This window comes from Dermacentor variabilis, chromosome 4 (assembly GCF_050947875.1).
Source record: "Dermacentor variabilis isolate Ectoservices chromosome 4, ASM5094787v1, whole genome shotgun sequence".
Taxonomy (NCBI): Eukaryota; Metazoa; Arthropoda; class Arachnida; order Ixodida; family Ixodidae; genus Dermacentor; species Dermacentor variabilis.
The window spans coordinates 232,843,776-232,861,491 of NC_134571.1; the positions used below are offsets into that span (position 1 = coordinate 232,843,776).

At 45.5% G+C, this 17,716-nt stretch overlaps 1 protein-coding gene across 2 annotated transcripts in view; it reads left to right on the plus strand.

Annotated features, from left to right (window-relative positions):
• The window catches only part of LOC142580193 (protein arginine N-methyltransferase 1-like), a 192,253-nt gene that overhangs the window by 47,980 nt on the left and 126,557 nt on the right, over nt 1–17,716 (plus strand). For both annotated transcript variants that reach the window (XM_075691072.1, XM_075691073.1), the window contains one exon: nt 13,207–13,413. In XM_075691072.1, the coding sequence (XP_075547187.1) occupies nt 13,207–13,413 (207 nt within the window). The remainder of the gene's footprint in view (nt 1–13,206; nt 13,414–17,716) is intronic.

A 17,716-nucleotide genomic window follows, 5' to 3' on the forward strand; every position in this document is an offset into this window, starting at 1 on the left:
ACGCAGCTTCAGTAAGTTTGAGGCCGCTGTCGTCGGCGTGCTAGGCCGCCGCGGCATCAAACGAAAATAACGCTTTTGTCGCGCGAAGTGAATAAATACTGCATGTTTTTTCCCCTTTCATCGCACTCTCTCTGAGTTCCGTTTTCGACAGGCAAGTGGGCGATCTCATGCTATTCGGTTAAACAGTACTACCGTTTAGTACGTACCTTTCCCGAGCTCCGGCCAACTACGGTTTAACGAGGTTTCACTGTCTATACTTTTCTCTTGAGGGATAATGGCAACCTGCTGTTCATGATCTGAGAATGCCTGCCATACGCACCCCAGCCCATTCTTATTCTTCTGATTATTTCCATCTCATGATCCGGATCCGCCGTCACTACCTGCCCTAAGTAGATGTATTCCCTTAAGACTTCCAGTGCCTCGCTGACTATTGTAAATTGCTGTTCTCTTCCGAGACTGTTAAGCATTACTTTAGTTTTCTGCAGATTAAATTTTAGACCCACTCTTCTGCTTTGCCTCTCCAGGTCAGTGAGCATGCATTGCAATTGGTCCCCTGAGTTACTAAGCAAGGCAATATCATCAGCGAATTGCAAGTTACTAAGGTATTCTCCATTAACTTTTATCCCCAATTCTTCCCAATCCAGGTCTCTGAATACCTCCTGTAAACACGCTGTGAATAGCATTGGAGATATCGTATCTCCCTGCCTGACGCCTTTCTTTATTGGGATTTTGTTGCTTGCTTTATGGAGGACTACGGTGGCTGTGGAGCCGCTATAGATATCTTTCAGTATTTTTACATACGGCTCGTCTACACCCTGATTCCGTAATGCCTCTATGACTGCTGAGGTTTCGACAGAATCGAACGCTTTCTCGTAATCAATGAAAGCTATATATAAGGGTTGGTTATATTCTGCACATTTCTCTATCACCTGATTGATAGTGTGAATATGATCTATTGTTGAGTAGCCTTTACGGAATCCTGCCTGGTCCTTTGCTTGACAGAAGTCTAAGGTGTTCCTGATTCTATTTGCGATTACCTTAGTAAATAGTTTGTAGGCAACGGACAGTAAGCTGATCGGTCTATAATTTTTCAAGTCTTTGGCGTCCCCTTTCTTATAGATTAGGATTATGTTAGCGTTCTTCCAAGATCCCGGTACGCTCGAGGTCGTGAGGCATTGCGTATACAGGGTGGCCAGTTTCTCTAGAACAATCTGTCCACCATCCTTCAACAAATCTGTTGTTACCTGATCCTCCCCAGCTGCTTTCCCCTTTGCATATCTCCCAAGGCTTTCTTTACTTCTTCTGTCGATACCTTTGTGATTTCGAATTCCTCTGGACTAATTTCTCTTCCATTATCGTCGAGGGTGCCACTTGTACTGTATAAATCTCTATAGAAATCCTCAGCCACTTGAACTATCTCATCCATATTAGTAATGATATTGCCGGCTTTGTCTCTTAACGCATACATCTGATTCTTGCCAATTCCTAGTTTCTTCTTCACTGTTTTTAGGCTTCCTCCGTTCCTGAGAGCATGTTCAATTCTATCCATATTATACTTCCGTATGTCAGCTGTCTTACGCTTGTTGATTAACTTCGAAAGTTCTGTCAGTTCTATTCTAGCTGTAGGGTTAGATGCTTTCATACATTGGCGTTTCTTGATCAGATCTTTCGTCTCCTGCGATAGTTTGCTGGTATCGTGCCTAACGGAGTTACCACCGACTTCCATTGCACACTCCTTAATGATGCCTACAAGATTGTCGTTCATTGCTTCAACACTAAGGTCCTCTTCCGGAGTTAAAGCCGAATACCTATTCTGTAGCTTGATCTGGAATTCCTCTATTTTCCCTCTTACCGCTAACTCACTAATCGGCTTCTTATGTACCAGTTTCTTCCATTCCCTCCTCAGGTCTTGGCTAATTCGAGTTCTTTCCATCCTGTGGTCACTGCAGCGCACCTTGCCGAGCACGTCCACATCTTGTATGATGCCAGGGTTAGCGCAGAGTATGAAGTCTATTTCATTTCTAGTCTCGCCGTTCGGGCTCCTCCAGGTCCACTTTCAGCTGTCCCGCTTGCGGAAGAAGGTATTCATTATCCTCATATTATTCTGTTCCGCAAACTCTACTAATAACTCTCCCCTGCTATTCCTAGTGCCTATGCCATATTCCCCCACTGCCTTGTCTCCAGCCTGCTTCTTGCCTACCTTGGCATTAAAGTCGCCCATTAGTATAGTGTATTTAATTTTCACTCTACCCATCGCCGATTCCACGTCTTCATAGAAGCTTTAGACTTCCTGGTCATCATGGCTGGATGTAGGGGCGTAGACCTGTACAATCTTCATTTTGTACCTCTTATTAAGTTTCACAACAAGACCTGCCACCCTCTCGTTAATGCTATAGAATTCCTGTATGTTACCAGCTATATTCTTATTAATCAGGAATCAGACTCCTAGTTCTCTGCTCTCCGCTAAGCCCCGGTAGCACAGGACGTGTCCGCTTTTTAGCACTGTATAGGCTTCTTTCGGCCTCCTAACTTCACTGAGCCCTATTATATCCCATTTACTGCCCTCTAATTCCTCCAATAGCACTGCTAGACTCGCCTCACTAGATAACGTTCTAGCGTTAAACGTTGCCAGGTTCATATTCCAATGGCAGCCTGTCCGGTGCCAGTCTCTCATGGCCTCATGTCTCAATCCTCATGTCTGCGAGGCCTTATTGCCGATCTATCAGAGGCTTTCTGATAAGAGGCTACTGCTGCGATGCCAATGGGGCAAGACCCAGAATGAGTGCTTGCACTCACTGATATGGGCACTTGCTCCAAAGGAGCGGCATGCCTCATTGTTTGCTGTTGAAGCGGCTGTAGCCGAAGCGGTCCTGAGATTCAACGCAGCAAATGCAAGAAGCTCTACAGGCACACTAAAGGAGCTTGGCCTCAATCCTGGCATCCACAACTCCAAGCGCATGGCTGAAAAAGATCAGCGTCGTTCTGTGGCTTCAGCATGCCAGTGCTCGTCTGCCAACAACCTGCAGCGCACCTTGAAGAAAAGGCACACAGGTGCAAACAGTCAATCTGACTACATGCCTGGTGCATATTAGCCCATTAGGAGTGTACATACCATGATATTTTACCTGTATAGAGCAAAATAAAGTATCAACCACTTTTTCTCGTTTTCTCAGAACACAGATTTTGGCCACTTTCTTTGTTTGCTGCTTTGATATCTTTGGACCTAAGACATCATCATCATCAGCCTGGTTACACCCACTGCAGGGCATAGGCCTCTCCCATACTTCTCCAACTACCCTGGTCATGTACTAATTGTTGCCATATCATCCCTTCAAACTTCTTAATCTCATCCGCCCACCTAACTTTCTGCTGCCCCCTGCTCCTCTTCCCTTCCCTTAGAATCCAGTCCGTAACCCTTAATGACCGTCGGTTATCTTCCCTCCTCATTACATGTCCTGTCCATGCCTCCCATTTCTTTTTCTTGATTTCAACTAAGATGTCATTAAGGGGGGAGGCTACCCTGGAGACCGAACTTTCTTATTTTTTAAGATATCCAGATGAAACTTCCAAGGTACATTCACAACACCGAACTATGAGGAACTGCAAAGTTTCATGAAGATATGTTTATTAGTTCCAGAGTTATTGAGGTCTAACTAGGTGATTCATGTATATGCCTGAGGAACAGCCTGAAGAAATGCCAGGGCATCGTAGGAAGCTGAAATTCACTGTGATGATCCCTTGATAGATATCTCAGGGGGCTAAGAGCCCTGTTCTTTAATTTCCCCTCCAAAAAATTTTAAGCCAACTTTGAATTTGATGTAGCCAGTTATGACCACATTCATCAAAAATTAATTGCTTATTATAAATTAACTGCACCAGCTTTCAAAAAAAGAAGCCTGTTACCCCCTAGCAAAGTCATTCTGGAACAGAATAAAAAAAAAAACGGCATACAAATCTAAAGAGCGGTTCTTGAGATATCGCCTTCCCCAGCACCACTACTAGCAAAAAGATCCATTCCGAGAAAACAGGCCTCAAAGTTGAACACGTGTTTTTTTATTAGGAAGCTTATGCGGAGCTTCTAATTAGCTCTTGCGGCTCCAGGCACACTCAGTGTGTCGGATTTTCGACTGGCGACAGCCGATAGCACAGTTCCGCCGCTGAAAAGCGTCGACGCAGTTGGCATTTGCTGCGGAAGATCGGAAGTTCGGTGCTCGTACAGGACGCATGTCGCGCTCCCGCGCACCGAACATCTGCACTGTCTTGGGCTTTGCCGGCATCGCATGCAGCAAAGAACTAGTGAAAAAAAAAAAAGAGCTGAGAAAATAATCTGAAAGATAGTGCAAGGTGATCAGCAGCTCGCAAGCTCATGTTGAGGTGGACGGAGCAAGGGGCAACAACGTCGCAAGCGCGGCGGGCGCGGCATCAAAGGGAGCAGCCGACGCCCGCGCAGCAACCAATGGCAGGCGCGCTTTAGCCCGCGGGATTTAAACGCGCTGCTCCGGCCAATCAGTGCTTCGCATCGCATCGCGGGAAAACGCCAATAGCACCTCAAACGCGTCGACGATGCCATTTCGCAAGGCAGCAAAACAGAGACAAAGAATTCACGGTCAAAACGACATCAAGATGGCGTGGGCAGGCCGCATGGGCCGGGAATGGGGCGCGCACGAAGTTCGACTTCGGTTTGGTATTTGCGCGTGTTTTGTGGGCCGTGGTGGCCTCAAAGGTGGAGTGTTTTTTTTTTTTTGGTACTTTGCGATTGAATTAAGTGCTGATAATTACAGAACAGGTAGTGTATGATACCACCTGAAAATGTGGTTTTTCAAAAATAGACTTTCTTGTGATTTTTCAGTTTTGGAGGGCCGCGTCCCCCCCTAAATCGCTGAAGTCGAGCACAGCATTGCGAGCCAATGTGTCATTGTCGGGAGGTCCATTCCAACGAGTGTCAAAGTTGGCGTTATAAAATAAGGAACCAGCTTATCGTCGAGCGCTTTCCCTTCCGCTAGCCACCATAGTTCCGCTTTCGTGCTGCTGTTGGCTCTGTCTTGCCTCTGTTTCTGGCTGTGCGTTTGCGTTTTGCGCAGAAAAGCCGTAGTGCCGTCTGCGGTGCCGTTTTACTCGCCGACGGCGCAACGTCACTGAGACCATGACGTCACCACTGCTCGATCGGAGGGCGGGTGATTTGAACTGTGCTAGAGGTACGCAGACTCTTCATTACACATTTTCTCTAAAAATTAGTCTCTTCTTCGCATGAAACAAGCGTTTCGAAGTTTCTGGGATGTTATTTCAACAGTCCATGTTGACTTACGACGCGGGTCTTGAAACGGCAAAAAATCACAAAAAAGTCGATTTTCGGAAAACTGCATTTTCGCTACGTTTATACATTCAAGAATCCCTCCGCGAAATCTAGAAGCTAAATTTAATCGGAAAATAATAAAAAATCGCGGTTAAAGGGGCCAGGGTGAACGCGAAATCAGCAAAATTTGGTCAAAAATGTTCAAACTTCGCGCCGTCACCATTTGCGAACGCGGTGGCCGATGGCCGCCATCTTGCGGTTGTTTTGAAGCTGTTTTCTTTGTGCGCATTTTGCACCAGCTCAAAATGGCGTCGGGGAAGGGAAACCGACGTTATCGCGTCATTTCTGGAGGATGCGTCCGCGCCGCCGATTGGCCAAAGCGCGCACACCCCCCGCGCGCCTCGCTCCTATTGGTCCGGTGCTCGTCGGCGCGCGCTCGACCGCTCTCGCGTCTCGCTACGTGTTTATCTATGGTTTCATCGCGCCGCTGTCTACGTTTGTTCAGCCGCTTGCTTCGCGACGTTTGATAAGATGCTCATTTCGCTGCCCGGATGGCTGGAAAAGATTGTCGTCTCAAGGCTACTACGCGTCAAGCGGCTGTGGAATGCGCGACGGAAAGCGGCTAGGCCTGTCATACTCGCGGAGTTGCCGGTTGCTGGTCTGCCTGGACATTCTACCGGATCGAGTTCCGAGCTGCAAACTGGCACGTCTAGCGCCAATACTTCGTCTGCCCACGCCACGCGTGTTGGCACAGATCGTGCAGGCACCGTTTCCTTCACGACTGAAGAAAGTAGCGAGCGCCGGAAAACGTCCGGAGCGCCGGACCTTCGAAGTGCTAACTCCAGCAAGAAGCGAGAAGCCTCTTTGAGCGCAAGGAAGCTGGCCAAAAAGCGGCAAAAAGATAGGATGTATCCAGATTATGCCCCTGGTAAATTTCCTTGAAATTTCATTGGTATGTTCTCAATAAAGATGTTGCAGAATGTTTTCCCTTGATTTCTCAAAACAACAATCCCGACAGACTTCCAATTTTGGAGGTAAAATAGCTTCTGTCCTATTTCAGCTATCAACTTAATTTTTTTTTTGCCAGAAAGATAAATGTATGCAGTAAGCAATATGCACCTTTTCAAAGCAGCACTCTTCTCAAAAAGTTTTTGAAATGGGTCACATGCTTGACATGTCAAGATGGCATTTTTTTTCTCACAACTTTGATGAGCTCTTAACTCTTGCTCAGATTAGCCTAGAACATTGAATAATACCTTATGGCACTCCCTGAACATTCTAGATAGTCTTTATACTCAAATTACTGTGTTAGGGTTTTCTGTTTCGATGCTAATTTTCCTCCAAACAAAGGACTCAGCTTATACAATGCATTTAGAGTATATCAGAAACTACTTATCCTGTGGCAAAATTAATTATATTTTTAGAATCTGCATATTAAAATACACAAAGTGTGAAAATTTCGTTCAGATGTGTCCACAAATAAAAAAGTTGTATTTCAAGTTTAAAACACCTTGTTCATTGATTTCAATGTCTGCAATAGGTGGTTAACAGGTGTGTTGGCTACATGAGGTGTATGACCATTATCTTTAGTAAAAACGGATGCAAAGTAAGCATTAAAATTATCAGCTTGCATTGCAGCAGTACTGCAGGATTCTGAGGATAACGGTTTTATGGATGGGTTGACATAACGCCAGAACTTCTGCGGCGCCTCTTTAAGGAACTTCGTAAGCGTCACATTATAAAACTTGTCTTTACATTTTTTTATAAGGCATTTCAGGTCTTGGCTCATGTTTTGAGTGTGCACATGGATATGGTTCAGGTCCTAAGCTTAGAAATACTTGCACCATTTTACAGTCCGAAAGACTGTCCTCCATTTTACATCTTTCTGCAGAAAAATTAAATCAAGTATTGATAACTTAGTCTCCCAGATCCTTGTATAATCTGTCTACCTGGGTTAGGCCTAAACAGAAAGCTAGCTCCAAAACCTGGTCACAACTTGAAACCTCAGTCTGTCCCGGTGAAAGTGTCGGCCAATCAATGCCAGCCAAGTTAAAATCACCTAAAAGTATGATATTGTTGCCTTGATGCATGTTAGACTCCATAAACTTTCCTAAATGCAAAATAACATCGACAGGTGAGTTAGGAGCCCTGTAAATACAACCAGTAAGGACTTGACATTCACCCAACTTGGTATTGATCCAGACTCTTTCCATTGCTCTCTGTCTCGAGAATAGCATACAGTACACTGTTCTTTATCAAGAATGCTACACCACCACCTCGGCCTTCCCGATCTCTTCTGATGATTGAATACCCAGTGGGTGTGACCTCTGCATCACTTACATCCTTACGCAGCCATGTCTCTGTTATACCTGGCTCTGTTATAAAGAGTGCAGAATAAGTGCAGAATCGTTCCGTTCGCTTCGTCTTATCTAATTATGACCGTACAGCCAGTGTTGCCATGATAAATTCACTACTTAACCTTCCAGAACTTACAATTCGGCGTAGAATAGCCCGGCTCACTCTTTTTCATAAAGTTTACTATCACAACAATCATCTCTGCAATGAGTTCATTTAATCCCCTCCTTTCATTTCATCTAGAATTGACCACCTCCAAAAAGTTGATGTCCCTCGTTGTAGAACTGTAAGCTATTTACATGCATTTTTACCGAGAACCACCTCCGAATGGAATCAGCTGCCAGAAGCAGCTACAGCAGTGATGCGATAGCTGCACCAATTGCGCCAAAGTGCGCCAAAAGGCAAATCCTGCTAAATCCTGCTACATTTTTGCTATTCTGCGCCAAACGCGTATTTTCACATTCCGAAAGCGAAACTAATATATCGAGGTCGAAACGTCCATGCGCCCCCAATTGCGAGCGACATTAATCCTCACGTCGACATGCCGCCATTGTGCACTTCGCGCGTAAGGCAAAGAAAACGTGGGCGCGTGTCTAGGGCAAGTCAAACTACCGGACAGTGACGTGCTTGGAATGCTGCAGCACAACTGATCATTGAAATGGCGCCTTTGAAGCTTAAAGGTGAGTTCACAGAACTTTCTTAGTAAAGCGTTATGAAAAAACACTGCACTGGTAACTATTAGTGATGCCTTAGGGCGATGCAAGTTTGCCATTGTTTCATTGAGTAGATGTTAGCTCTCCTGTCAAGTCAGTTCAATTGTTATTTAATCTTTGGTTTCGTCCTTGATAAAGACGAAACTAACCACAATCGCGCTGCAAATATCTATTTGGTGTTATTTTTTGTCGACCGATTGCAGATGCTCAGTGTCTGTGCCTTTTCTATTGCATTTTCACGTAGGCGGCCGGCTGGCGGTATCACTTCACATTGCAGTTTGCTGGCATGCTGCGCTATCTGCTTGGTCGCGCTTATCATTTGCCATGATCTAACATTAGAAATCAGTACTCTGGACCCTTTGCTAACTTTCGATTTGTGTTTGCAGCGCGGTGATACTAGCAGGTTTGTTTTACGATCTTATTTTCTCGTGCAGTACACTAATACTGGTGTCAAACAGGTATCTTTGATCGCGATCAGGGCCAACCTAGATTAGGCTCCATCCGGATCAGGTGTAGCTGCACGGTCACTCTTGATCGCAATCAGGTCCGATCGCAACAACCGCGATCTGGCTCCGAGATCGCGATTTGGTTGACATGTGCGCCATATGATCTCCGGATTAGTTTAGACCGTGTAGCAGCAACTGCTGATCGCGATCAAATGTGCCCATGGGACTCCAGTATACGACCGAGCTGCTTCCCGATAGTGTCATTTGTTCGGTCCGTTTGCTTCGACGCTTCGCTTCGTTGCTGGTCTGTTCACTATACATTTGAGCTGCAGTGAAAAATGTGATACAATCGCTTTTAAAGCATTTTTGGGGAGTTGTCTTGTCTGGTGTCTCTAAAACTGATTCTTCTAGCATGTCAAATGCATGTATATGCCGCGATACTAAACTAAGAAATTTGTTGTTCCTCAGGTCATTCCACCAAGTTCAACATCGACATCCCCAGCCAGAAGGATGAAAATGGTGACACCATATCATCTTGGTGTCGCCAAGGCATTGATGGCAGTGGATTCTGCATTGTCTGCAATCACACCATTAAATGCACACAACATGGTGTTGCAGCGATAAAGCGACACGTTACAAGCAAGCGGCACATTAAGGCCATGAAGAACCATCGTGATTCTGCAGGTGTACTGAAAGTGCTGAAGACCTGTCAGACACATTTGGACTTCTCGCAGAGTTCAGCGACACTCTGAGGCGACCGCGCAGTTTGTGCAGAGACTCCCTTCGTTCTGGGGATTACTCTCAAAGAAGTTCCCTTCTCCTGGGCGGATACAGCCACGTCTCTGTTTCCGAGGATGTTCCCCGATTCCGAAATGGCTAAACAGTTTTTCTGCAAACGAACCAAAGCCTCCAACATGGTGTCTGATGGTCTTGGACCCTACTTTAGAAAACTTGTAATTGATGAACTAAACAGACCAAATGTTTTCTACTCAATTGCAATTGATGAAACGCCATTGCCGGAACAACGTTGCCAGCAACTAGACGTGATGGTGAGGTACTTTTCATGCATTACAAAACATGTGGTTGTGGAACACCTTCAGTCTTTCAGGTTAGGCTCAGCTACGGCTGATATCCTTCTCAGTGAAACAAGGAAGGCAACACGGGATCTTCCACAAAACAACTTCATTTGTTTCTTTAGTGATGGGCCTAATGTAATGAAAGCTGTGAAAAAGAAACTGAAGGAACTGTACCCAAACCTCATAGATGTAGGTGAATGCTGCCTCCACAAAGTTCATAATGCATTCAGCCATGGCATAGATGCTTTTGGTTCAGAAGTTGAGGCAGCAGTCGTGGATGTATATTACTTTTTCAAAAGTGCTGTACAAAGTGCTTCGATTAAGGCCCAGCAAGAAGTGCTTCAACTGCCAAGCAATGTTTTCTTACGTCACTTGAGCTCCAGGTGGCTTAGGGCCTGCAGTACATCGCCTCATTGAGCAGTTTCCAGCGATCAGAAGCGTCATGTCTGATTCAGCTTGTCGTTTGGGAGGACAACTGCGTCAACGCCTGAGGAAAGCGTTTTCAGACAGAATATTTTATGCAAAGGTCCTGTTCATAAAGAATGCTACAGATATTTTTACCGATTTTTTGTCTCTGTTTCAAAAGAGCAAACCTTTTGCTCATCTACTTTATAGTGAAGAGTCTAATTTATTGCTGAAGAGTCTACGCTTCCTGAAGCCAGAGTCTAGGAAAATGGCATCCTTGTGCAGTGATCTCAGACAACTAGCTTCGGGGCTTCCACAAGTTATACAGCCGCACGACATCTCTGCTTTGATGGACGAATACAACCTCCTCCGGCTGCGGTACATTGAATCAGCTGCGTCCATCTCTGTTGAAAAGCACTGGCAGACCATCTTTGATGAAAAGAAGCCTGACAATGGAGCCAAGTACCCTCTGTTGAGCAAGATTGTCAAAGCATTGCTCTGCATTCCACATGGAACTGCAGATGTGGAAATGGGGGTTTAGTTTGAACTGCCATCAACTTAATGAAAGGTCTAGATTGACTATTCAGAACGTAAATGGCATAAGAAACATTGTTTCATATGCCAAACGCTTTGGTAGTGACCCATCTAGCTTGGATGTTACGCCTGATGTCAGAGCAGTGCGAGGGGCAAGCAAAAGGTACAGAGAACGTTTGGCAGCTGAAGAAGAGCAGGCTGCCAAATGGCAGCGTGCCAATGTTTCCAAGATGACGCCGAGTGATGCTGACAAAAACCTCCAGCTGGAAGCAGAAACAGCAAAGAAAATGTTGGTGAATGCAGTGCTCCTCATCAACAACGGCATAAAGACGAAGAATTTTGACGATATTGAAAGTGGACAGGCCTTGCTTGCTGAAGGGAAAACAAGGCTTTCAGCTGCTCTTGACAAAATGTCGCCTAAAGCAGCCAACTAGGCAGTATATTGCGGTTAAAGAGTGAATGATGTTGCTTACAGAAAAAGGCACAGAACAAGTCCACTGCTTTTTGATAGGCCAAGAAGCCGAGAAGTTGTGCTGTCGTTGCATGTACATAATTATTATTCAGTTCACATGTGTTTAGAACCGTTGGTGTTTTTTCATTGTTTTTCTGTAAGCTTGTGATCTGCATTTTAGTCATTTTTGTTTTTTCATTGTTTTTCTGTAAGCTTGTCATGTGCATTCTAGCCATTTATAAATAAAAGTTCCAGTGACTTGCTTGTTGTCCATTTATAACTGCTGTCCTATGGGGCTTGGCGGCTATAGCACAGCGCTGATCTATATTCGATCACGTAACAAATTAAATGAAGCTGAAGTTCTAAAACTAGTTATTTGGGCCGACATATGATGTTGCACAGTTGCCTCTAATTTAATTAAAATATGGGGTCTTACATGTCAAAACCATGATCTGATTATGAGGCATGCAGTAGTGGGGGACTCCGGAATAATTTGGACCACCTGGGGTTCCTTAATGTGCACCTAAATCTAAGTATACAGGGTGTTTTCGCATTTTGCCCGCATTGAAATGCATCTAACACCCTTTTTATGGCACAAGAGGTTTTGTTCCCGAAGGCTTCCTCCTCATTTTACTATTTTTCTTCTCGCAAAGTCAAGTTTTCCACTTGGCAATGAGCCTTGAGCTGCTCTGAATGCCCATTTCTCTGCTCCAAAATGCCCTTTTGGCTGCTCCAAAAAGCTGCTCCAAAACGGCTTCAGTCACTCGCATCACTCCTACAGCTATCACAGATACAACGCGCTTTAAGGATTTCTTGAATAACATGTTTAACATTGCTTAATTATTTGTATTGAATTTGTTCTTTTGTTTTAGATGTTCAAATTACTCTGCTTTATCTTAGTTGTGGCTCTTTCATTTCATTTTTGTATTAAGCTGGTGATTGTTCATGCTTCGCATGAACAATCATTTTGTATACTGATATTATTATATCATACAGTTGATGTTACTGTATCAACTGTTCTTCCAATTTTGATCTGTAATGTGCCCCTCCCCTCTAATGTGCAAACCCTGAGGGTAAAATAAATAAATAAAGATAAATAACATCTGGTTCATGCTCCAACACAATGCTCTCTAAGGATTCAAACTTATTTAGGATACTTCTGGCATTCACATTAATATTAAACGTTCCCTCTTTTGTTCGAGTTTGTCGGGTGTTTCTTGCCTGAAGTGGTTGCACAAGTTTGACCCTTTCATTTTTATCTTCATGCCAATCGAACATTACATTATTAACTTTTAATTTATCGAAGATCAATGCCACTTTTGCTCCACCTTTTCTATCTTCAGAACAAGAATTCCACAGCTTCTTTCGTAATTCAACAGTCCTCGGCTTCTAAGAGCTGTGTCTCCCTTTAACTGTACGATGAAGCTGCACACGCTACATTTTGCGAGCACACTCGCTTAGCAATGCCAGGTCTCCTTACCTTACGCTTTCTCGGGATGACTACAAGTACTACACTTGAACCTTATTGTAGTGAAGTTGAAGGGGGAGCCGAAATTACTTTGTTAGATCTATTACTGCCATTTACTCCAGTGTACGCCCAATGGGGTGCATAATTGTAGGCATGGAAATAAGACAGTTTCGCAGTCCGTGGAAACGCTACACGGCCATACGTGTGATGAAAATTTGAATAAAACGATGGATTTTAGGCGTGTGCAGCACACGACCTTTTAGCACACAACACAGTGCTCCACTATGTGTGGGCTTGGGGGAACATGGCTCGTGCAGGTAAGCGTATGTGCAGCCTGGGTGTGACCCACGAGATTGTGGCGGGAAGTCACGGAGGCCATGCCCAGCTGAAGTGTCTGCTGCTACAAAAATGCACCACTAGCTTGATATTCGTAACACAATGGTGTTGTGCTTTTTTGCTTTCCAGATTGAGTGCTCGGGTGTGGTGGAGCATGCCGAGCGCATAGTGCACGAGAACGGCATGGCCAACATCGTGACCATTGTCAAGGGCAAGGTGGAGGAGGTGACGTTGCCCGTCGACAAGGTGGACATCATTATCTCTGAGTGGATGGGCTACTGCCTCTTCTATGAGTCCATGCTGGACACCGTGCTCCACGCCCGCGACAAGTGGCTCGTGAGTTTCTCCTCTCTCTGTGGTCAAATGATCACAGATGTTTAACAGTAGAGCACTAAACAGTTACTGCATTTAGGCAGACTGCATAGCTGAAACTTCCAATTCAAGTTTATTCTACTTGTGTAAAAAAAAAGTGCTACCAGATTCATTCATTCTTCGTGCTCTTGTGAAAACGGTGTTTCGTCTAAAATTCCAGTCTTCCCTATCGCCCCTTTCCTCCCGATATCGCGTTGCTACCTTTTTGTTATTTCACATATTCTATTATTATTCTATCAACTGTGCACCCTTAAGAGGAGACACGGGTCTTCTGGCCCAAAAAATCAAAAAATAAAAAACCAACTTGTAAATTTTTTTTCGCAATTTAGATGTCCTAGAGAAGCTATTGCTGCAATAACAACGCGTTCTGATCGGTGCTTATTTTGTTATTTCATTCTAAAGTCCGCTTCATCACCGCTTTCGCTCGCAAACGCCCATCGAAAAGAGGTGAATTCAATGCTTTCGTCTACGCCAACCGTTACCCGCAGCCTGGCCATTTTGGAATCATTCGAAAGCTGGATTCTTCTACATTCCATTTTTAGCGGGAAAAGGGCACCAAGTCTGGCTGTTATGAAGGTACACGCTTTCGAAAAAGGGGGAATACTCGCACGGCATTAGCGCCTTTGTACCACGTGGGGTGAATTCTGATATCTGATTGGACGACCGGGAGTTTCGTTTCTCGACAATGCGAGAGGCCATGTTAGACGTGGTTTGCACGCAGTCTAGTGCACCATAGCAACACGACAATGGCTGGCAGTCGACGGAAGTTCGCGACGGCTGATGCTTTCGGGAGAAAAATGCAAGCGGCTTTCTCAGATACCCGAGTGGCATCCGATGAATTGGCAGTGACTACAACCAGCACAGCGACATGCGCCAGCGAGCAAACGGCAGCTACCGAAGCTACGGCCGCGCACGTAATGCCTGCGGCCAGCAACACGTCGAGGGCAACGCGCGTCGACACGCTTCTCATTACAGAAGCCGAACAAGTGGCAATTGAACGTTGCGCGGCGGAGTAACGACAGAAGCTGTCTTCCTTATCAGCTACCCGCCAAAAGCAGTCACTCATCGGAGATTTTTCGGAAGCGGCGGCGAGCGGGACCGCATTTACGATTCTAAGCCTAGCGACTCTAAATCGCCTGCTTTGGTGCGGGAAATGTGAATTTTGCCGTGGCCCCATGGAATGTGTTAAAGGGCGACCGGGAATATGAAGTGGCCATGAAACTAGTGGTGAACTGTGCCATTTGCGACAACATAAGCACCAGATGGAGCTCACCAAGAAGAGGGGAATAAAGGCTGAAAAAGACCAGCATCGGCTAGTGGCGTCTGACAAGAAGCACGCCAGAGCAGAAAAGTTCATGCATGCCATAAAGAAGAGGTGCATGAAAAAGAGCGATGGTGATTATGTGCCTGGTGGCTTCTAGTGCAAAGTGGACTTGAAATTCTTGCTGTAATTGCTAAGAATAAATATAGATCATTTCCTGGAACTTCGTTTTGCGTTTTCTCAAAAGCTGCATTTCTCCTATGACATGTGCTGTTGCCCACAGTATCTTTTCGTGTAATAGTCCAATTTAAATTCTTGTTGCATTCAAAAGCTTCTACACACAATAAAACTAATAAAGTATGATATCCCTTATGCTAGAATTTTTTATGTGGCAATAACAGATAGGAATTTTGAGCTTCATAACGACCACATTAGATATGGCAATAACTTTTGTAACTTAAATTACAGTGATAGTCTAATTGTGATCTCTGATTGTTCTAGAATGGGTACATATAAATTTTTCTCTGATATTCAGTGGTAAAATTGTTGAAATGTTGGCCAAATTGAGTTTCAAAAGGTATTAATTATCCCAAAGACTACTTAAATGAAAAAAAGATTGCATACATGCTTCTAGCAGGCTAAAGTATACCTTGCGTGAAAATTTCATTTGTATATGACAAAAATTAAAAGAAAAATCAAGCACCAGTGTCTCCCCTTAAAGGGACACTAAAGGTTAATATTAAGTTGACGTGGACTGTTGAAATAGCATCCCAGAAACCGCGAAACGCTTGTTTCATACGAAGAGACTTATTTTAAGAGAAAATGCATTCTGAAGCGTCCGCATACCTCTAGCACAGTTCAAATCTTCCGCCCTCCGATCGGAAAGTGGTGATGTCATGGTCTCATAGTGACGTTGCGCCGTTGGTGAGTAAAACGGTGCTCCCAGACAGCGCTAGGCTTTCCTGCGCAAAACGCAAACGCGCGGCCAGAAACAGAGCCAAGACAGAGCCGACAGCAGCGCGAAAGCAGAACTATGGTGGCTAGCAGAAGGGAAAGCGCACGACGATAAGCTGGTTCTTTATTTTATGACGCAAACTTCGACGCTCGTTGCAATGGACGACCCTGACAACGCCACATTGGTTCGCGATGCTGAGCTCGACTTCAGCAATTTAAGCACTGATGAACGTGACCTGCTGCTGAGGGCTTGTGCTGCCGGCGTCGTTGCGTACTACTACGGCGGCAACTGTATGTCATGGCTGTACATATTAGCACATTTGTAGCTTTTCCTTTGTGAAAACCAAATGCCGCACTCACTGCCTGTCATGAGAGGGCAATGCAGATGCGTGGTATCATCATGAGCAGCTGCAAGGTTGTAGGGACTTCTGTCGTCTACTAGAGGGGTCACAATTCCATATCCAAAGCTCAATAGTGCCGATAGTGTCCCTAGCACCTCCGCAAACCTGTTGCCATGCTGTTGTCTTTGTTTGCCTGCGCACGCGGGTCTAGACTTCAGCGAGCTTCGGTCACTGCAGTGTTTGCCTCGCCTTTTGTATGACTAGCTGCCGTGTCGGACGCAGTGCGGCTCTGTCCTGTAGCGGCGTCACAGTGCAGTGGCGGGTTCTAAGTTCTGACATACTTCCAGGTGTTTCTGAAATCGTACATTGCAGAATTTCAGTGCTTCCTGCCATCGAAGAAAGCGGATCAGTTCGGATTCTACACCACGTGTGCCTGTGGTGTGAACATCTCGCATGCCGGCAAGTCTGACATCAAGGTCCACATCGCTTCGAAAAAGCACCAGGGATATGTGCGAGTCGCGGAAGGCCAGTCAAGCCTAGCAAGTTTTGTATCCAGTGTCAACAACCTCGGTGTGATTCGTGCAGAATGCCTCTTCACGGTGTTTTTAGTTGAACACAACATCCCACTGAGTGCCAGCGATCATGCCGGACCGCTTTTCCAGAAGATGTTCCCAAGCGCGAAGAAGCGAAAATCTGAGCCTCTGGTCGAACAAATACATAGTGATGAAGACATAGTCATTGGCAGCACAACCTTCTCTGTGGTTGAGACACTGAGCTGCATTGAGAGAGGGCAGTTCTTCTATGCTGTGTGTTGGTACTTAACCGACAGTACTTACAATGTGCCTGTAGAGCGTCTTGCATTTCCTGCGTTGAATTTCAGGACCACTTCGGCTACAGCCGCTTCACTAGCGAACAACGAGGCATGCCGCTCCTTTGGCGCAAGTGCCCATATCATTGAGTGCAAGCACTCATTATACTGGGTCTTGCCCCATTGGCATTGCTGCAGTAGCCTCTTATTAGAAAGCCTCTGATTGATCGGCAATAAGGCCTCGCAGACATGAGGAGGCAAGCTGCGGGGATGCTTTGGTGTAGGCTCACCCTTAGCATTTGCAGCATTCTGCCGACACCACGAGTCGGACCCCGTTGGCAAAGGTATGGTTGGCCACTTTATCATTTGATGTGATGTGGTGATAAGTGGCCATCACTGCCCTTTGCATACCGCAAAGGGCACCACTGCCTTTTGCTTTCACCGCCTCCAAGTGCATGATGGTGAAGGCCATTTCGTCAGGGGGTGGGTGGAACCACAGCGTCGGCGCGTTTAGAGATAAGAGTTTGCTTCCGCTCTGTCGCTGCGAAGGATGACATTTCCCGAACTTTCTCTTCTGCTTCCTTCTTCTCATCCTCTAACTGTTGTGGCAGCAAAATTTGTGTGTCAGGACGCACACGGCCGCTCTCCGCGATGCTGTTGGCAGCTGACGAGCTCATAGGTCTAGCGTCCGTTAAGCCTACCGTGGCGGCAGCGGCGACCGCTTCGGCGTCTGCACTGCCGATTGCAGCAAAGTCGTCATCCTCGTTGTCCTGAGTTGTTGTGGGACGCTTCTTGAAGTTCTCCGATAGCGATTGCCTCACTCTCTTCCCAAATTTGTTCTTGGTGCTGAACTTCTTGATCGGCTGAACCATATCTGCAGTCAGACTACAACACCAAGACAAA